This window comes from Melospiza georgiana, chromosome 17 (genome assembly GCF_028018845.1).
Source record: "Melospiza georgiana isolate bMelGeo1 chromosome 17, bMelGeo1.pri, whole genome shotgun sequence".
NCBI classification, from domain to species: domain Eukaryota; kingdom Metazoa; phylum Chordata; class Aves; order Passeriformes; family Passerellidae; genus Melospiza; species Melospiza georgiana.
In genome coordinates, this window is record NC_080446.1 from 6661807 (window position 1) to 6683435 (window position 21629).

A 21629-nucleotide genomic window follows, 5' to 3' on the forward strand; every position below is an offset into this window, starting at 1 on the left:
TGCTGTGAGAAGCTTGTCCATACCCCAGGTGCATTCCAAGCCCTGCTCCCATCACCTGCAGCTCAGCAAGCCTCTGGCAGGCTCCAGCCATCCTGGGCAACTTCCCTGCTGCAGCCAGGGCAGTGATGGTGCCACCTCAGCCACAAACCAAAGCAGCTGCCCACAACCCACTGCAAACTGGGACAGGGTCCCTGGGCACTGGAAAACACTGAAACAGTGTTTATATATCCTGGGAATAATCAACACCAACTATGGTCTACACCAGGAGCCAAAACACACTACCAAACATTACTTTTTTCAGGCACTCACTAATAAAAGATGGTTAAATATAGCACAAAGCCACTCTGGGAAGGAGGGGAATCTTCCACTTGAGCCTCCAGCCTGCAATTTATCAATGCAATATATCCAAAAATTAGGAGGAACATGACCATGTTGCAGCATCTCTCCTTTCATTTAAACACTGTGGACAATCCCTAAGACAAAATAAATGAGGGAGGGAGAGAAGTACTTATTTATGCTCACAAAAAGCTGTTTGGCTGAAAATCCCATCTCCAAAGCCTGAGTTCTCCACAAAGCAGATTCTGCACTGCCAGCAACATGACGAATTTCTCCAAAGCCCTTAGAGCATGGCGAGAAAACCACAGGAAGCTGCTCAATAAAAATAAACTTCTTTTCATCTCACACTCTATATATTAATGTCAATTTCTCTTCCACTCCAGCTTCTGTTTCCCTTCTTGTCTCCCTCCCAGCACACAGCATACTTGATTTATTAGAACTAATTCATTAAAGCAAATTAATTTGGCATCTATTTCTCAGGATCCCTTAGTCAGATTAGGATTCTATCATATTCTACCAAAAGCAAACAAAAATGCAAACACTGATCCTAAGCAACCTGAAACCAACAGATGCCTGAGAAGCTGAAAACACCTCTAATGAAATTGCAGTCAAAAGAATAAATTCCACTTCAAGGAGGCTGCTACAATTCAAGAATTTAAATAGGTCCAATCCTGACGCATTTCCAAAGGAAATCCTTGCAGCTCTGCATACTTTGGAGAGCTTAATTTACCCAGAGAAATGGGTGAACCACCACTGCTCAGCCACTGGGTGACTGCGGCCTGCAAGTTTTTGCTTCAAAAGCAGCAGACAAACACAGTATTTAAGCACACACACAGCGTTTCCCTTTCCTGGTGATAAGCTGGCACGAGGCAAACATCAGCAAGGAGAATTGGATTATTTCACACCGGTCTGAGATGATGCAGAAGATTTATGGCCTTTTTTTTTTTAAGCCTTACAGCAGCACAGACAGCTCAACAGCAACGTCTCACAGCGCACAAAAATTAACACCCCAATGAAAACAAACCTAGAAAAGATAAAAGTCTTTGGATTTCCCTCTTATGTCAGACAGAATGGCCTTCACCTTGCTCCCCAAGGAGCACGGGCTCCATCAGTGCCCACACTCCACTAATAACCTCAAGGCTTTGTGTCACCGGTGTGGAGCAGGCAGGTATTGATACAGCACAAAAGCAGCAGCGAGGCGCTATCAGGGAATCCGCTGTCTCGTTCGGTCCATTCCGTATCTCCAGAATTACCTGACCGGAATTCTTAATTTGAGAGCCAGAAGACACTGCACGAATAAACAGAAATATGCTGCCTATGCAAGTTTCACGTTATAAAGGCTGGATTTGCTTCCCGCCGCCGGTACGTCATTCATTAAGCACCTCATCAGTCGAGCGGCTGCTAATTATTTCGATAAAAATTAAGCAGGATAACGTAAGGAAAGGGAAAGGAAAATCACCCCGGCTTCTGGAGCAAGCCGGAGTGATTCACGGCTCCCACACACAGAGATGACTTTCATTTGGAATTCACCTTCCCAGGCCTTTTGTTCGGGGCTCTTTTCCCCTGCTCCGCGGAGCGGGGGGGCGCGGGCCCCGCACCGGCACCGGGGACCGGGGCGGGGGCTCCCGGGGCAGGGGGGCTCCCGGGGCGGGGATGCTCGGCGGGCGATGCCCTCGGGCAGGGAGATGCCGGCAGGCAGGGAGATCCCGGCGGGCACATCCCCACCTTCCCCCGGTCCTCCCGCCTCGCCTCGCCGCACCCCCCCCCCCCCGCCACCGCCACCAGCTCCATCTTGGCCTCCGCCCGCGGCCCGGCCCCGCCGCGCTCACCTGCGGCCCGCGGGCGGGCGGGCGGGGGCCGCACAGCCCCGGGCGGGCGGGGGCGGCCCCGCGGGGCGGGGGCGGCTCCTCGGGGGCCTCGCGCGGGGCCCGGTCGCGGCGGCGCGCGCGCTCCGTCCTCAGCGCCGGTGCCGCCGCCGCCGCCAGACACCGACCGGGACCCGGCCACGGGAGGGGGCGGCGCCGGCGCACTGCGCATGCGCGTCCCCGACACGCAGCGCCCCCGCCGTGCGCGCGCGCGGGCACGCGGCCGCAGCCCCGGGAGCACGCGCGGGGATCCCGATGGGAACGGAGGGGGCGGGGACGGGAGGGCGAAAAGCGGGAGGAGAGCGCGGCAAAAACAGAACTTCCCTGACCGGGAATCGAACCCGGGCCGCGGCGGTGAGAGCGCCGAATCCTAACCACTAGACCACCAGGGAGCGATGGTCGTGTGAGGTTCTCGTGTCTTTCATGCACTACCTCCTTGGCCAGGCAGGGACAGTGACACGATGGGACCGGTGACTGTGGCACAGGGAGCGGGATCTGCAGTGGGGCTGGCGGCTGCGGCACAGGGATCAGCGAGGCCGGGGCCTGCGGCACAGGGATCAGCGAGGCCAGGGCTGCAGCTCCCCATAGGAGCTGGTGACAGTGGCACAGGGAGCGCTGGGTCGGGGGCTGTGACGCGGGGATCGGCGGGACTGGGGACAGAGGCACGGGGCTGTAGGACAGTGAAGGAGCCGGAGGTACGGAATGCAGCAGCGCACAGAACACGGCCAGGCCATCACTCGTGGTCTGCAGGCTGAGGGTTCAGGGCGCTGTCACTCAGCCCGTGCTCGCACAGCGACCCGCAGAGTGCCTGGGCAGCACCTTCCGAGCATCCCATCCCATCCTGCCACCCACCCAGCCCCACAGCGCCCCTGGGCTCCTCAGGAGCTCACTGGAGAGCCTGTTCCCTTTAACGAAAACGACTCCTTACAATCAGGACAAATGAAGTATTTAAGCTCATGAGCCTGTTTTTCCCAGTCGGTCAAGTTTCCTGGCTGTTTCCTGGGAAACACGGCTATTTCCCGGTGTTAGGTAAAAACACAATTTCCACCCATCCAGTGCGTCCTGGAGCAGGTGTGGCTGGGGTGGTGGCTTCAGGAACACTGGTTCCGTCATCATTATCCCTCCCATCACTCCTGCTGCTGTGTGGCTTCTCCGTGAGGCTCTAATGGCCTTTCCCGTCTGCTGCCTCTGACTCACGTTTTAAAGAAATGAATGATGATGGACCCTATTTGCCAACAGAGTCATCACCATGAGTCACACACCCACACCATCTCCTTGCTTCAGCTCCATGCCCAGCCCAGCTCCTGCAGCTTTCCCTGTCCAAAACACCAGCCACTTGTGGGGCTCCCCAGCACTGACCTTGGATCTTGCACAGAGTCTGCACCCAAGAGGAGATGCTGAGCCCACCCAGCACCCACGGAGGTGCAGCAAGTGGGCCCAGGCTGGCAGCTTGGCTCTGGACACTGCCCGCTCAGCCAGGATGAGCACAGGCTGCTGGAGCGGTTGTGCAACCCCTCTCAGACCACAAATCTCAAATTCCTTAAGAAACACTTGCAGTGGTTTTGGCTGAGGGTTCAGACATGGTGCCAGCAGGGAAAAGTGGCTCCTTCCTGCTTTTTGCAGTTACTTACTTTTTGATTCTGCTGTTTATCTGCTTTGTGGGATGGAGCCATCTGCCCTCACCTCAGCCTGGGTGCTCCCAGCAGTATCTCTCCTCCAGGATCAGGTCTCACACCAACCTGTCAGTCCTTAGCCCCACTTGGAGAGATGTAGTTTTATCTAATGAAGTCATATAGGAACAACATCCCCAACCTTCAAAACAAACACCCAAACCCCACAAATCCCAAACCAAACCCTCATCACCAAGGAGACGTCCCAAGCCTAGCTGGGCATCCTTCCTGTGCAAACAGCACACTGAGGAGCTCAGCTGGCCTCTCCACAACCTATTTGCCTGCTCTGCACTTCCCTTTTAAACTTGGAGACAGCAGCTCCAGCCACCCATCCACAAGTCCCCCATGCTGTGCTGTTTGAGTGCCAGAGCTTCCATGGAGGTGACTGATTCCCTGAGGTACCACAGTGTCAGGCCATGTCAGCACCCCAGCTGCAGCTTTTCCATATTAGAAATTTCTCCAGCCTCAACTCCCCCTGCCAAGGTTACTGCTGGGATTGCAGCTCCATGCTCCCAGCTCAGGAAAAGGGCATGAGGAAGTCTGGAATTCACCTCCAGCACCGGCCATGGAGTTTGCAGCACTCCAGCCCAGAGGAAACAGCTTGGGAACAGTGTCCAGTATCTTGGAAAGGAAACATCAGATTGTAAATATTATTTAGCACATTCCTTCATGAGAGAGCACCCAAAGAGCCAGCAGATAAGCCAGAGGGATATGATGGAATATTTCACTTGCTTCTTGCCTCAGGCTGCTGCAGCATTTACCTCATGAGTTCATAACAACCACTCAAGAGAGGATTTCAGTGCTGTTAGAAAAAGACAAAGACATTCACCCCATTTTCTCCCAAAGGAATTCTTTATTGACACATTTCCTCAGTCTTTATCTTAAAGAGAAACAGTTCCATACCCAAACTCCTGCAGTCCCCATTTCACTGGCTCTGTTCCTCACAGTTCCAGTCAAGTGAGGAGTGCCTGTGAACGACACTCTACACTCCACCTATGGCCTAGTACATCTGCCCACTAACATCTCATCCCACATCCCCAGGTCTGCAGAGGGAGGGGAGCAGGGGTGGGGGAAATGGAGATTTATCAAATCAGTGTCAAAACTTGCTTCTTAAAGGGTCAGAGGCAGTTCAGTCCCTCCAGGGTGATTAACCACTAAAACTACCCAGATATGTACATAAGTTTAAAGACCTGAGTAAGTCCCACTTCGCCTCTAAGGCACAGAATTGCTCACTCTAGGTATTTCTATGTGGAGGCACCTTGCCTAGAATAAGATCAGGCCTCTAGGAGAAAACTTGGAATTTGTCAGCTCCTGAGCAATGAAGTTGGACATCAAAAGAGCAAAACATCCAGCCCCTGGTGGGACTGGGTGAGCTCCATGACTCTCTGCCAGTTTTGTAAACTAAAATTAGAGCTGGGGCTTTCAACTGAGAAACCCATCCAGTCACAGCCAGATGTACCAGCTGGAGGAGCCCTCAGAGAGCAGAGCAGAGTCCCTCCAATGGTATCCATATTCCAGCCTTCAGAAATTCCTCCTCCAAGAATGAAGGGATAAGCTGAGAAGGGAGAAGCAAGTTTCATACACTCGGGAAACAGAGTGCACCACTGAATTTAACACAAGAACTGGCTTTATAAACATGCTGCTATGACTGCATGATGCAAAACTCCAGTGCTCAACAACCAGCTTTAGAACCCTTGCAGTCTCCTCTACAGAAAACAAATCATAAACAAGTAAAGCATAAGTGATGTAAGGCTTGCAGTTCAGCTTCAGAGTCCAAGGGAGCTTTGCCCTAATATGCGAAAGCTTTTTTTTTTTGTTTGTTTTTATGCTTTATTTCTTTAAAGTTCATTGCATTTAAAAATAAAGATTCTTAGTTTTGTTAAAGCTAGAGCATTAGTGTAACAACGAGGCAGCTGCTAAGTGAAGTTTACCTTTTAGGAGCCCAGAAAAAACCCCAACTGTTTACCCCATCTACCCAACAGCTCCAATGAGAGCCAGAGAAAACAGTAACAGGAGAAGCCTGGGAGCTCCCAGAGTAGCCCACACAGAGAACAGAGCCAGAAGCTGAAGCTAAGGTGCCCAAGCACTTGGCTTCTCCAGTTACTGCCCTCCTCATGCTGCTCAGGGCCGTGTATCTGCTCCAAGCCATGTCAGACAAAGGAAAACTGTTTTCATCCACAGCAGTGGCATTTCTGAGCTACTTTAAGGAAACTCCAGCTTACACGCTCTCCCAAAAGGACAGCAGTGATACATTTAATCTACAAACTTTAGTGTAAAATATTATTTGTGTACAAAACTTTGCATTCTCTTTATTTGACTTGGATCCAGCAGCAGTGTCTATGAATGAAAGATGGATCTCTCCAGACTGGCTCTCAGCCCCTTCTTGGATTGGCATGTTGTTGCTGTGGTGAAGGTTTGGGAGGGAGGGGGCTCTTCCAGTTGTGCACAGCTGTGCAAAGCCACATCCAGGCCTAGAAGGGAGCGTTGTCTTGTGGAGGCTTGTCCCCAGCTCCAGAGGGGGAGTGCAGGCCGTCAGCGCTGTTTTCCCTGCTGCCCACCACGCGGGACTGGAAGGAGAGAAGAGAGTGAGGACACCAAGAAAGCAGCACTGGGAATACCAAGTCAATTCCCCCTTGTCGAGGTCACCTACTGTAGCCAAGACTTCACATATCTGAGAGGCCATTTGCCCGAATACTAGTCTACAAGAAAAACATTGCAGAAATTAAAGTTTCTGCACAAGGCTTCACTCTCTGTGTTTACAAGACAAAGCAGACTGTTACCTTTATGGTCCCAACTCTATCTTCAAAGGACTTGAAGGTTGCAGAATTCCTTGAAGAAAGAAGAGGGGAGAAAACAAACAACAAATCAAGACAAGTTAGCTCTTAACCATATCAAATGGCTTGGTGTGACTGGGCTCTGTGGCCATTCCCCTGCAGTGACACCATCACCCAGAGCACTTCCAGCTCCTCACAGCCCTTGGCACAAATCTCTCAGGCACATTAGGCATGAACACCACATCCAAACTCTGAAGGAAAACATTTATACCACATGCAGTCCACTCAATTGCTCAAGCTAAAATGTTGAGGGAAACAAGTCCTAGTTTACTGGGGAATCAAGGCCCATTTAAGTAGAGAAGAAAACAGCTCTTAGCTTTAAAAAATTTCCAACTAAAACATTTTGATTTAAACAGTGGAAAGGGAAAGCTGAGGAAGCTTAAAACAAAGGCTTCATTTTCCTGTATCACATCCCATGGAGAGGAAGGGGAAGGGCCATGCACCTGCACCTATCAGCAGTTTTATTTCTACAGGGGTGATCATTTGCATCAGGAAATGCTCACAAAAATCACAGCTTAATAAATTAATCAGAGCATTTCATATTTCTAGCAAAGAAAACCAGGTCAGCTGTTTGACAGCCCAACAAGCTGCTTGGCTGGCGAAGGATTCCAGGGAGTGCTCTGTGCTGAGCATCCAGACCAGGCAATTACTCATCGAGCTGCTCCCCCGGGCCAGGCTGCGGGAGCGCTGGGAGATGACTCGCCTCATCTCGGTTATTTTTGTTCCAAGGCATTGCTTTAGATTTGCAGCCATAGAACAACCTCTGCTGATCTGGAAAGAGGATGAACAGAGAGAGTTCTGTGGGCTTGTCCAGCCCTGGCAATTATTTCTCTGGCAAGGAGATCACCAGCTAAGGGAAGGCTAAGGAGAGGGTTCCTGTTAGGATTCACCTCAGTGTCAGCAATGGCTGTGCCATACATTGTGGCAGAACTGTAATCCTGCCCTTCAGTGACCTCTGAAAGCTGCAAGCTTCAACCACACTTTGCTACAGGTGCAACACTTCACTTAGTCCAAGAAAAGACAGGTGCTAATGACCTTAAGAGATATTAAAAAACCCTTTAAATAATCAAACTGCAGGCCGTGCTTAATCCATGCTCAGAGAGGGGCCTGCTCGAGGAAGGAGCTGGTTGTCCCAGTCAGAACAAACCCCCCAGCAGTGATGGAGGCAGCTGTTCCCCCCAGCCCCACTCAGGAGACACAGGCAGGTGCTACATTACCTCATGGCTGGCATACTTATCGAGTGGCGGATGGAGTAGCCGCTGCACGGAAGCGTTTGGGACAAGGAGGAAAAAGTTAACAACAATGTGACACCGTGCAAAAGCAGCCTAACCCCACACTCACTGTCCACACACAGGTTGCTGTGGGCAGCCCAAGTGGTAGGAGCCAGCCCTGTCTCCCCTTATTTAACAGCTGCAGCCCTGAGTTCAGTTCCCCAGACACAGCATAGCCAGTATTTAACTGCAACTGTGATACAAAAGTCAATGCCAGGGCATTGGTTTGTGGCAGATTTCTCAATCTGTGTCAAAAGTTTAGGCAAGGCTTAAATAACCAGCTTCCCCTTTAAGGTCTGCAAGGGCCTGGCACAGAAACAAATGCTCTTTTAGAGCCTTGAAGAGTATCTTACCTAAGGGAATGTGAGATGGAGTGAGCCCTGGGAGAGGCCACGGGCAGCAGAGAGAAAAAGGAAGGAATGGTCAGAAACTTGCACAGAGATAAACACCAAATGCAGGGACACGGTCACAGAATCATGGGACAGCAAAGTCAACTACCCAGGAGGAAGCCTCTCAAAATAAATCACAAGAGTAAACAAAAAAAAAGCTTTTCATTAACTCCAGAAAAGCTAAAGTGTTTCTCAAAGAGCAATAACAGCACCTACATCAACTTAGAAACCAGCTGGGGAGGGGAAGGAGTAGATGTGCAACAGAAAACCAAAACATTTTTGCAACATCTATTGCTTTCACATGTTCTTTTAAGCATTTTTTCCTAAACTGAAGGTTTTACCAAGCCCCAGCTATATTGGTAGAGATACCTCCTTCCCCATTTCCCCCTGTGATCCCTCATACAAAGACAGCATTGCTCAGACTTCTGGTGAGGACTTGAGTAAGGGCAACCTGCAATGGATACCTGCACTTCATCTTGCCAAGCATGCAAATCTCAAAGTTACAGTTCAGAGAACAAATGCACTGCAGGTTATTAAAGAGAAGATTAAAGGTATCATGTTTACCCTGTAACTTGCTTGCCCATTTTCAGGATGGGACTTTGCAGCGCAGCAGCATCTCAGCAGTCTGAAACAACAGACTGAGGTTTCCTACTTCTATTAGGAAGATTACCAGGATGCTCTAAAGGAGCTTCTCCTGCCAGAGCAGTGTTTTATTCCACTTAAATATAATTCTTCTGCAGTAGGAAGCAGTCATGGCAAGCTGGATGTGAAGTACTTGGCAATGAGTATAAGGGCTTTTCCTGACAGCCAGAGTGAAGATGTTGGGCTCTGTGGTTCCATTTCCCCATATATCCAAGTCAGCTGTTTTTGGCAGGGTAGATGCCTTGAAATGCTGCCTTTGCATGTGAAATATATTAACTTTCTACTTACTTTTGCTTAAAGGAGAACAACACAGACAACACATCCATGCACCATGCTGCTCCATACAGAATACCACAAGCACTGGTTCCTTGTTCAGGATCTTGGCCTGGACCTAGCAGAAACCCTTCTCCTTCCATAAGGACTGAAAGTTTACATAAATTCCAGAATCTGCAGGCCCTTTGGGTTCAGGCTAACACTTCACAATGAATTTGCTCGTAGCATTATGTACAGCAGCAAACTTCACCAGACACCACAAAGTGCACAGGTGGACACAAACCCACAAAGCAACAAAAAGGAAACACTTCCAATTTTGCAGTTTACTGGCATCAGTAAAATGCAGGAACAGAATGTCTAAAAGCCAATTTACTTTTTAACTGTAGGTGGAGATAACAGAGACATCTGAACAGGCCAAGATTTGAAAAAATCCCACCCACTAAATACATTTCCTCCCCTCAGAGCAATCCAGTCAAGCATTAATGCAGCAAGCACAGTTACAACATTAACTTCCCAAGGTTACAATCCACACACCAAAATTATTTTGACCTGAATACAGCATGTCTAAAGATTTAACATATTACTTGTATTTAAAAACAATTTGGCCCAAGCATTTTAATGGAATTAGGCCCACACCCTGGAAGCTCTGTCCCATCCATCAGGCCCTCCTTGCATTTATCAGCCAGTGAAGGCTGACTAAACAAGGAAATCCCCTCTGTTATCTCAACACTTCCAGTGCTGGAAAATAAACTCGCTTTAGAAGTGAATTTGTAGTGTAAGAAGGAAAAAACCAGAGTACAGTAATGGAGGTCAGTGTGGGCTACAAGGCCTGTAAGAGAGATTCTCTGGGAACAGAGATCATCCCACTGGTTCAGAGCAGTGATCACAGCAATACAACAGACTTCACTCCTTGTCAGCTCTGATCACATCCCAGAACACCAGAGTTCACCTGGCAAGGGTGAAAAGTGGGACAGCTCCTGCAAAACCTTATGCTCAGAGTTAAAGCTTCTTCAGTATCAGAAAAAGGAACGCTTGGATGCAGCAGAGGAGATAGAAGTCTGTTTATATGTGCAGAGAAAAACTAAAAGTCTTAAAGAAAAAAATCATTACTGTGTTCCCCTCAGGGCCACATATACAAATCCTGCTGAAATAACTTTGGCAGGGATTCCCAAATGATAAAAACAGAAGCTGCCTGTATTTCATAACACCTCACCCAAGGTATTAGCTATAAAAAGGAATGCAGATGTTGAAGATGAGAAAAACCATTGCTGCCAAGGCCTGGCATGTCCCTGAGCCAGCTGTGACAGTGACTGTGCCAGGCCAGCTCTGCCTTCAGGAAAGCACCCCAGCATCCCCTCCCTCCATCACCTGCTCCTGGGATGGCACAATCACTTCAGCAGCTGCATGACCTGCATTCTCCCAGCTCAAAAACAACAGGCAGGACCAAGCCTGTCCAAACAGCTTCTGCCTGAGGCAACCCCAGTTCAGGAGTTCCCCCTGTGGTCCCAAAAAAAGCACAGTTCCCATTCCTTTGCTGCAATAGCCCAGTCAGACTGCAGAAACCAGGCCCCAAGTTCATTTATCAGTTTGGCATAATGTGTTCCCACCACATCTTGTGCCAGTATCTGTAATCTGCTGTCATTACATGAAAGTCTCTTTTTCCATCAGACTAGGGAGTTTCCAGGAAAGAAAAGTTACAACTTGAATGCTGGAAAGGGTACGAAGCCAGCTAGTCCTCTGCCAAATTCAGAGATGTGAGCTTCTGAAAACACCAAAAAACACCCTCCAGGAACACAGTAACTAACTCACTGAGGACAGAACCAGAATAAATCAGGACTATGTGATCAGAGGCCAACAAGTTCTTACCACTCAGATACTCCCGGCCACAGTGGAATAGGAAATTCCCTACAAAGAATGACAGCTACCCATTCAATCCAAGGTCTGAGACAGCAGGTTAAATACAAACTCTAAAAATCCTTCCTTAGTAACCTAGACAGGCTCTCAGTAACCTAAAATTAGCTCTCAAATCGAAGAAAAACATGGTCAAGGGATTCTGCATGAAAAATGTGGATGTTACCATCAGTGGGGAAGAAATCTTTGGCTTAACGTTTTGTAGAAATCTTTAGTTTAAATCTTTATCTTTAGCTTTAAGTTTACCTGAGGAGCAGGTAAATCACCAATTCTAACCTTGGGCTTTGTACAGCTCAGAATCTCACAGAGCAAGAACCTCAGCCAGGAGAACTTGTCTCTCTTGGCAGTTTGGAGATATTGAAATTTGCAATTATTTCAGTGGTCATCTACTTAAGGAATGGAGATAATCCCAACCACAGGAAAAAAAAATAACGTTGTCATAATCTTCTGAATCAACTGAAATTTTCCAACCAACATTAAATAACTGTGCCTGGAAGACATGCTGCCTTTCTCCATGGAATGTCAACACCCAGGGCTTGAAACCACATGGAATGCAGCAAACAGACTTTTTCCTTTTTGTTTTTAATCATAACAGAGCACAGGAGGGATGACCCCTCTCTAATCCAAAGCAGTTACACTGAGAAAACACATCTCCATAATCTAAAAGGGAAATTTTAGTTCTAATTTCTTACATATGATATAAAAGCTGCAGTGAATCCACATGATGGTAAAAGGGGAAAAGCTGCTAAAAATGTTTGGTCAGATCTCCTAAACCAAACCAAACTTAAATGCCTTAGAACAGGCTTATCCCCTCAGTAAGTCTTCAATAAGAGTTCAATCTGTCCTAAGCTACAATGCACAGGGCCACACAGAAGGTGGCAGTCCATCAACAGCAACCTGCTGCCAACTAAGCAGAAAAATGGAAGAAAGCCTAGTTATTGTCTGAATTCCCATTCCTGTTTGAAACCAAGATCAAAGCCCTGGAGTGCAAAGCAGAAATCTTACCTCATGTCACCAAGCTTCCTGCTGATAACAGAACCTACATTGGAAAGGGCTGCTGAAGTCTTCTGTCCTGCCTGGGAAAGGGTTTCCTGGGTCTTCTTATAACTACATGGAAAAAAGAACCATAAATTGAACTAACAAGTTGGATCCAAAAGTGTCCCCCCCATTTTGTGAAAGGACCCCATATTAAAGGAAAGAAGCTGGGTTAGTGAGCTGCACTGACTTCACTGAAAGAGCCACTTCCAGATTTGCATTCAAATTTGCATTTACATTCAAATACTTGAAGTTTTACAAAAGCAGCAAGTGTAGTATTAACCTTTCCATTAACCCTTCCTTACCTTATAATTTTGACCATAAATTCTTAAATCTAACAAATATTTGCTAAAAACCAAAGCAAATCCAATTTCCACATGGAAGCTCTAACACCTCAGCACTGCAGCCTAATTGCTCTGCAACCATCTTTTCATGTTCTGGATAAAATAAATCTAGGAACCTATTCCAAACTTTCCTTTCAGCCTTGAGGAAGCCATAGCACTTGATGTGGAGTTATGTTTTGGAGGAAAGAGGCAAGAAGCAAGACCATTATCATCATATAGAAAAGAAATGCAGGAATCAGCATTAGCTCTACAGCAGCAGTTTAGAAATAAATTAGTAGAGAAGTTTCCTATCAGTTACCATTAACCACAATAGGGAAAAAGTTTGACAGCTTTTATTTTTCAGCTGATTATTTGAGTTTATACCTGAGCTGGAGACACTTGAGAACCTTTGTTTCCTCCAGATGAGACTAATCTCAGGAACAAAGATTCTTTGTGTCACTTTCATTAATTCATTCTCTCTAAACTATTCTACAGTTGATGATTAACATCTAGATTTATGTCATTCTTCAGACTACAAAGAAAAGACTCAGGCTGGAAAACAACATTTTAAACTTTTCTTATTACAAATATTTCAGCTTGAGATTATTTTTTTGCCTGGTGAGGACATTTAGGAGAACAGCTTTATAAACAGCCTAATGTTCTCTCATGCCTGAGCTGCCCTGGCTACAAACACCATGGTGACAGATGACTTACTCACATCTCCTTCTCTCCAGCAGAAATGCATGGACAGCACCACAGCACCAGAACTGGATTTGAGCAATTCCAATTACAACATGTTGGGTTTTGTTTTTTTTTTTAAATACCACAGCCAAGTATTTCTGAATCACGAATACACACGAGAATTAGGCAGAACAGGGCAAAACTGCATCAGCTTTTCCTTCTTCCTGCTTCTCAGAGAAAATTCCTTTAACTCCTCTAATTCCTGTAATTCCCTTTTTCAGACCAATTCTTCTGGAAGTCAAGAGCTCCAGAAGAACCTGAGCATGCCCCAACAGCAAGACCTCAACACTGCCTCTGCACAGCACAATTTTCTGTACCTCAGCACAATTTAGGATTGATCAGTACCAAGGCTGCTTGATCTCATACAAGGATGGTCTTCCTATGGCAACCAGTGTGTTTAAGGAGGATCTCAAGCCCTGCCTACAGCAGCCAGGCTCCTCCCTGGCTGAGCCCTGTCATGGGGTTTGATTTACAGCTGCCTAACAAGTATTGAAGACCTCGTGCTCACCAAAGTATGCAGTGCTGACTCTAGTTCTGCTTGGCACTCAGAGCTCAGCACTGAGGAATGGTTTACAGCCTTAAAAGACACCATCATGGCATTCACACTGCAAAATTCCAGGTATTATGCCCAGCTTCAGCAGGCCAGAGATTTTCCAATCATGTTTTCCACGCCTGACAGCAGAATTTTTAATACAACCAAAGAACAAGCGCCTGGGTGCTGCTGCTCCTGCCTGAGTGCGCTCCTTCCTCCAGCACAACTGCCTGTGCTAGCACAGCAATCTAGATCAAGGCAACAATCTGGATGAAATATAAACTTGGAAGCACAAAAAAGCAGCAGCTGGATCAGGTGGCCAGCCTAGTCCTGCACCCACAGCTCCCACACACACGTACACACCTCAGTGCTGCCAGGCAGAGCCAGGGAAGCACAGGGAGATGAGCAGCTCTGTAACCCAGAACTGCCACCACACACATGCACAGCTGCAGCTGTGACAGCAAGGGATCAGCTTATACAAGGCTTTAATGCAACTTAACTACACCCAGCCCTGACCTAGAAGTTGCAACCCTTCTCCTGCAAGTGCCACAGGCTGGTTTTCCATGGGTGTAAATTCATAAGCACTCTCTTCTCTTAGCCCCAGCACAAAGCACAAAGGAATAATCCAAATCTGGGAGTAATAAATATAAGCTCTGGCTAATACCCCACTTTACTCACAGGCAATTGGCTGCAGCAGAAGCTGCAGAGATGATCTCTGCCCTGTGCTGTTCATCCTGTGGTATTCAAACATTTCACTGCACCCCTCCCCTATAAACCCTGACAGGAAGGAGTGAAATCTGCACCCTCAAATCCTCCTTTATCCATTAACACCAGCTTCCTCTCACTTGCTTTCATCCAGCAATCACCATTTGAGCTGTCTGGCTAAAGATACAAACTGTGTAAGTCACCTCTCATTCTGCTTAAGTGAAACTGGCTCTAGGAACAGACTGGGGTGGGTTTTTCCCTGTTTATGTACTGCTTGCAGAGGGAAAGTCTGTGGCCAGGAATGGCAAACACCAGGAAATTCCACAGCATGCAAAAGCACCATAAGGTCAGGAGTCAGGTCAATTCCCAGCTCACTCAAGAGCCTTGTTAGTTACAGAGCAGAGCAACATTGAAACAGGAAAGAAAAATTATTTGCATAAAAAACTCCAAAACATGAATGAAACCTCACCCTTGGACTTCTTGAACTTGACTTTTTGCACTCACTAAACTTTGAAGAAGTAGAAACTCTGATTGATTTCTGAAATGTTGCTGTTTCAATCCCCCTCATGTCCCTGTTTCAGTCTCTGCCTTGCCAGCACCAACTGTCACTGTGTCCAGTGCCAAAGCAAGCAGGAAAGCAAAAGTGCCACAGCTCTTCAGGCCCCAAGTGCTCCACAAAAGCACATTTCCTCCACATTTCTGTGCTTATGAAGTACAAGGAAACAGATCTAACCAGAAGCTTTCTGCTCTTGCAGGCACACCCAGGGAGGGACTCTGAACTCTGCTGGAGTCAGCCACTGACAGCGAGCACAAAAACCAAGGTCACTCTGCTTGGCAAGTGAAATGTTGACAGTTTACAGCTTCTTAATCTAGAAAACACAGTTGAAAGTCAACCTGTATACTTCAAAGTTCTTTCTGCTACTCCTACACTTTATCTCTGCTCCTCTTTCACCCGTGTTAGGAAGAAAACCGTGCATTCACACATGCTGCTGATAACCAGCCAGCTCCAAGGACTGCACTTTATACCCACTCCAGGGAACAGGAAAAGCTGGCTCACATCTAAGACCTACCTCCCCAGTTAAATCAGCTCAGAAAATAATGACAAAACCTACCTGCACCTACTCCAGCACTGCAAGGCATCGCCCTACATGCTGTGGGAAATGTACAGTGAGAAGGACAAAGGCCAACTTCCATAATATCCCTCCATAATTTAGTCCAGATGAGAATTTAATTTCAGGCATTTAGTAAGAGCACATCTAAGAGAGATTTGCATTCAACAACTGGAGTAGAACAGCTGTGAGGTTTAAGCTGGTTGAGTCTATTTGTGGCCCCAACATGACAGGAAGCTGCCCTGGACACTACAGCTCTATTCTCATCAGGTACCACAGCAGAAAGCAAAGCTCCTGCTCCCTGCAGAGCATGTTGGGGTAACAGGAAAGGCAGTCTGGCTATTCCACAGCTTCTCAGCTGAAGGTGTAACATGTGGCACACAGGTTTCAGCTAGCCAGGGGTTCCAGCCAGTTCCTGAGACCAGGCAGGCATTTATAGAGTATCCCTTGGATACTGACCTGAGGAAAAGCTCCCTCTCCCAGCAGAGGCATTTATTGGGTTAAAAAAGTTAAAAGCTAAGAAAGATAAATGTCCAGGTAGATCTGGTGAAAGCAGAGGACTGGGAGCAGAGGCACAGCACAGTTAGTGGCAGCAGACTGGCAGAGGAAAGCATTTGTTAAGGCTGAAGGTTAAGACACTCACGCTTCTGATTGAGTTAATTTTTCATTCCAGTCCTCCAGTGTGCTGCTGGCTGAAAGATATCTACAAACACAACTGAGGTTAGAGACAGCTCCAAGATTCACTACAGATGCTTCTTCTGATACTTTCCACATTATTAGCGACTCTTTTCACTTACAGTATCAGAGGCTTTATTGCTCTGACAACATCTTCACTCTCTTTGGTACAGCCAAAGGGAAATGAACTGTTTGAGAGGCAGGGAGACACCTAAGCCCCAGTTTCTTTTGTTTAAGCACGTTCAAACGCTGAGCACAAAGAAACAAAGCCTGCAGTTTAAAAGGTGTCAGGAAATGAAAAGCTTTGCATCTTCTTCTCCCTTCCTACACGTTCTCTTGCTGGTCTGTATTAAAAGCACAGAGCAGTGAACTGATCTTAAAGCCAAAAAAATCAAATTGCCACACCCAAAGTTGTATTTTACCAATACAGCAGGAACCAGACAAACAATTAAACTTTTGTTTTTCCAATCTTTAAAAACCATGTTTCTCTATACAAAAACAGTACCTTAAGGGCTGTGACAACTAACTCTGGAGGTACAGAACACACACACTACAGGAGGTGGCTGCTCCCACCTCAGACAGAACACAGAGTGCTCAAAGGAGGGGACTTATCACCCAGAATTCACTTGCCCCAATTAGATCAGTGCCACCTTGCCTATTGATGTGATGCTCCCAATTCATGTTTTCCTCTTAGCTAAATCATCTCCTTCAACAGAAGACAAACAGAGAGAAACTTCAGCACAGAAAGCACTCAAGGGCTCCTTAAGTTCAGCTATGCAGCAGGAATCAATGATTCATGTCTAATATCAGTGGAGCTCTAATATAATTAAAGAATTTATTCCAGAAGCAAAAGTAGCCAGATGCTCTTTGTCTGCATTTGTCACCTGCTTGAATACACAGCCAAGATTAAAATTCATGGATTTCTAGTGCTGACACTGGCAAAGGGTCACACACCAATGCAGCAGATTCAGAAGCTCATGAACACATTGGCAGTTGCACAGCCCCAAATTCCAGCTATGGAGAAGCCCCTCCAGCCTCTTCTCTCCCAGGTGGCCATACAGAAAGGCAGCAGTCAAACTGATTGCTACCACATTCATCATGAGAAGAAAAACAGTTTCACAGTAAAGGTAGAGGTTCACTAATAAGACACTGGAAACAACAGACTAACCTATTAATTACCAGCAGAAGGGAAATTGTGGTTACATTTTTGTCCCCTTCTGTCCCCTCCTTTTTTTTTTTTTTTAATTCAAAATGTGGTCTGGTAACTGATTGGAATTTTTCTCTTGCAATTGCAAGACCGTGACAGAGATGATGGCAGTAACATTTACTCATCTCCTCTGCAACTGAGGGATGTTTCTAGCTGGAAGCCAGGCATGCTGGACGTAACAATCCTGCTTCACCCTGCCTCCAGCTCCCAAGCAAGCCCTGATGCCTGGGAGAACAAGGAGCAGCACAAATGAGGGAAGGCAGCAAGGAACAAGGAGGTGATGCTGAGGAGCCCGAGGCACTCACAAGTCAGACTGTGTCACTTTGTCATTCCACTCTCCAAGTTTCTCAGATGTTTTCACATAACTAGAAACAGAAAGTGTTAATGAATATAACTTTAATATTCATTTTTTACAAGACAATGACACAGATTCCAGTGACAAAGGAAAAACAGAAATAGGGCAGGGACAGAGGAGGGAAGATGAGGAAAAAGGGAGAAGAATAAACAGCAAGATGAACAGCTCAACAATCTGCTCTGCAGTACCATTAACTCCAAACACCCATTAAGTTACAGGAGACTTTTTAGCCTGATTGATGTCCATGGGCACCCAGAGTCCCTGACACCCAGTGCAGGGACAAACTCACCTCAGGGACCCTCCTTTTGGCACTGTCAAGCACAGCAGGGACCATACCCTTAATGCCTGCTCAGGAACAGTCTCACTTCGCATATTTAGGACAAGATGACTCTGGTGAAGCACACCAATATCACAGATTTTTTTCCTAGGAAGTGCAGGCTTTTAATTCAGGCTATAGGACCCAGGGAAAGCTTCTGAACCGGCACAAGCTGTGAAACTGCTTGCACTTCTCTTTGAGCCTGAGTTCAGAACAAGGCAGCAGCTGCCTGTGCCTCAAAGAATGGGCAGAAATGGGCAAACTGAACCAGTAAATGTGATCCAGATTTTTAACACCAAGTGTGATCCAGGTTTTTAACACCATGGCAAAGAGCAGCCAGCAACAATTTATCCCGATCACGGATATGGAAATCCAGCTTATGCAGGCACCAAAAGGAATTTTTAAGGTGTCTTTTACTCCATAAACCCACCAGAAGAGAAACCTCCAGGCACTGAGCAGAGCTCTGGAATACCCAGCTGGGAAGTGTCCCACAGAGCCCTGGTTAAACCCAGGTGTGTCACAAGCAACACTCACGCGTTGGAGACTTGCACATCGTGCCAGCTTTTGGACAGGTTCTGCTTCAGCCCATCCAAGGGAGTCAGACCCAGCTTCCTCTTCAGCTCCCCACAGTGCCTCTCTTTGGCAGCCAGAACTTGTCTGAGAGTACCAATTTCTTCTTCAACCTTAAAGAAAGGCAGAGGTTTGTCTCAAATCACAGTCTAGTTAAAAATTGTAAATTAAAACAGATTTTTACCTCCCTCAAAACTAGCAACATTTCATTAACATTCATTTTACAAATTGGGAAGAACATCAGATGAATTATTCAACTCAACATGAACTGGATGGGAGGCCACTCAGACTTCACCTCCATACAAGTCACTGTGACTTAGTGACACTGAGATAAACAGAACTCACTCCTTGTATTGTAATTTCAACTGTAAACACCATTCAGCCGCCAAACCTTATTAACTAAGATTTTATCTTATGTTTCTTTTCCTCTGATGTCTTTAAAGCAGAGAGTTTTTTCTCAGAGATCTTTTTTACAACAATTTCAAAACACTCTGGAGCTGTTTCCATGCAGAGTGGGTTCATTTCTACCTTAGCTGCAGCTCAGCAAGCCCTGCATGAGCACCCAGAGCAGCTCCCCTGCCACAACCTGCAGGTCAAAGAATCACCACAGTGTTCTCACATGAAGGAAAGGACCACGGAGAAACAGCTGCAATGATCTTCAGCCACCTTTCAGACAGAAATTATAACCAAAGGTGCTCAAACTTTAGGATGCTACATTGTAAATCCTCGGCTCTTTGAAAGCATACAGGCACCAAAAACAATTGCCTGTAAAGGGTAATAAATATTTAAGAGCAAAAGGTAGGAAGAAAAGCCCATTAAGTGCTCCAATGTTTCAGTTTCCTAAGGAAAAATGGCGTTATTTCACTTAGCATTTGTCTGTAGTGTTTTCTGGCTTCACATGGAACTAAAATCCTACACTGAGCTCCTGGCATCAAAAGCAACTTGTTTCCTTAGAGCTCTAAATTAGGCTGTTCTGGGAAAGAGCAAACAACACACCGCAGCGTTTGAAGTATCAGCCAGCTTTGTGCATTTCAACAATTACCTCCGAGACCCAAAGGTAACACTGCAAAATTAAAAACCAAAAAAAAAAAAAAAAAAACAAAACTAACCCTAACAACAAAACACCCGGTCCTGCCCCTGTGGCTCCTGTTTGTTCCTTCCCAGCAGAACAGAAGCGAGGCACAGGCTGCCCAGGCGAGCCCCCCGTACCTTGGCGAGCTCGGCTCTCAGCTCCTCCTCCTCGGCCAGAGTCAATCCCTCGGGCGCAGCGCCCCGGGCCGCGTTATCCACGGGAACATCTGTCATGGCATCGGCCAGCAGACCTTTGTTGGGAGAGTTAAGGTTGATATCTGTCGCAGACAAGGAGCAGAGGGCACGGAATAAGCAAGCGGCGGGCGAGGCGCGTTATGCAAAGCAGGGCTGGGGGCGGCGGAGCTGCGGCAAGGGGACGGGAACGGGAACAGAAACCTCGGCCGGAGTTTCCTCCGCGAGCATCCATCGGAACCGGGGACAGCAGCGCCGGGCATTCCGCGGCCTCACAGCCCCTGGGCCCGGCTCCGTGCGTGGGGACGGGGCGCGGCGAGGGAAGCGGAGCCAAGGAGAGACCCCCGGGGCCGCTCCCCACCCGTGGGGCCGCTCCCCATCCCCGGGGCCGCTCCCCATCCCCGGGGCCGCTCCCCCATCACGGCAGCGGCAGCTCCCGCCCCGCCATCCCCGGGCTCCCCCCGTGCCCGGCACTCCCCGCCCCATTGCCGGAGCAGCCCCCGGGCCGTACCCTGGTTCGCGCTCTCCATGGCGGCGCCCCGGGCCCGTCCAGCCGCCGCCGCCGCCGCCGCCCCCGGTGACGCGCTCAGCGCGCGCCGCCCGCCCCGTTCCGGGGAGGGTCGCGGGCACAGCGCGTCAGCGCCGCGTCGCCACGGTGACGGTGACACGCGTGTCACTGCCCCCCGCACCGGACACCGGCGTGACGTCATGCAGGGGGCAGCGCGGCCGGGCGGGGCCGGGCGGTGCCGTGAGCGCGGCCGGAGGGCAGGGGGCAGCACCGGCACGGGGCACCGGGACAGCGGGCACGGCCCGGCGGCACACCGGGCAGCACGGGGACAGCGGGCATGGCCCGGCACACCGGGCAGCACTGGGACAGCGGGCATGGCCCGGCACACTGGGCAGCACTGGGACAGCGGGCACGGCCCAGCACACCGGGCAGCACGGGGACAGCGGGCATGGCCCGGCACACCGGGCAGCACTGGGACAGCGGGCACGGCCCAGCACACCGGGCGGCACTGGGACAGCGGGCACGGCCCAGCACACCGGGCGGCACCGGCACGGGGCACCGGGACAGCGGGCATGGCCTGACACATCGGCCAGCACCGGGACACCGGGCACGGCCTGACATACCGGCACGGGGCACCGGGACAGCCCGACACACCGGGCGGCACCGGCACGGGACTCCAGGGAATTCCCTGCCCTGTCCTGTACGATCCCCGAGCTCCGTTCCCCGCCCCAGCCTCGCACCGGGCTCGTTAATTAGCGCTGATCACTCAGCACGGTGACGAGCTGCCTGTCCCCGCACCTTCGGGGTTTGGGGCTCCCGCTGGGTCCGGCCGTGGCTGCGGTGCCTTCCCGGCACCCCCGGCCCGCCCCGGGTGCCCGGTCACAGAGACCCCCCGCCCGGTGTGCAGCTGCAGGGATCCGGCTCCAAATGTGCCTCAAAAAGCGGATCGCCGCGGTGCCACCTGCAGTGACATCGGAGGGGAAGCAGCGGCAGGACGGGGAGGTCGGGCCCGTGCCTGCTGCGGGCAGAGCCCGGCTCTGGTGACAATCTGTTGTTCCCTTTGCGGGGGCTGGGCGTGGATGGCAGCACAGCCTGCCCT

The 21629-nt window shown here is 48.9% G+C and overlaps 1 protein-coding gene and 1 non-coding gene across 7 annotated transcripts; both read right to left on the reverse strand.

The window, feature by feature from the left end:
• Positions 1 to 2521: 2521 nt before the first annotated feature.
• Positions 2522 to 2593, reverse strand: TRNAE-CUC (transfer RNA glutamic acid (anticodon CUC)). Its single transcript has one exon. It is a non-coding gene; the product is annotated as a tRNA-Glu (tRNA).
• Positions 2594 to 4704: 2111 nt separating this feature from the next.
• TPD52L2 (TPD52 like 2) lies at positions 4705 to 20614 on the reverse strand. 6 transcript variants are annotated; one of them, XM_058036059.1, is made up of 10 exons: positions 20534 to 20614; positions 19969 to 20108; positions 18724 to 18872; positions 17824 to 17883; positions 16280 to 16339; positions 12197 to 12298; positions 8330 to 8356; positions 7923 to 7964; positions 6652 to 6700; positions 4705 to 6438 (listed from the first exon to the last, which is right to left on the reverse strand). In XM_058036059.1, the coding sequence occupies exons 1-10, from the start codon at positions 20550 to 20552 to the stop codon at positions 6343 to 6345; spliced, it is 744 nt and encodes a 247-aa protein (XP_057892042.1). In that variant the 5' UTR covers positions 20553 to 20614; the 3' UTR covers positions 4705 to 6342. The 6 variants fall into 6 exon arrangements, with proteins under 6 accessions (XP_057892042.1, XP_057892036.1, XP_057892037.1 ...); XM_058036055.1 differs by lacking the exon at positions 16280 to 16339 and adding an exon at positions 6522 to 6570 and having other exon boundaries at positions 6349 to 6438; XM_058036053.1 differs by lacking the exon at positions 16280 to 16339.
• Positions 20615 to 21629: the final 1015 nt, after the last annotated feature.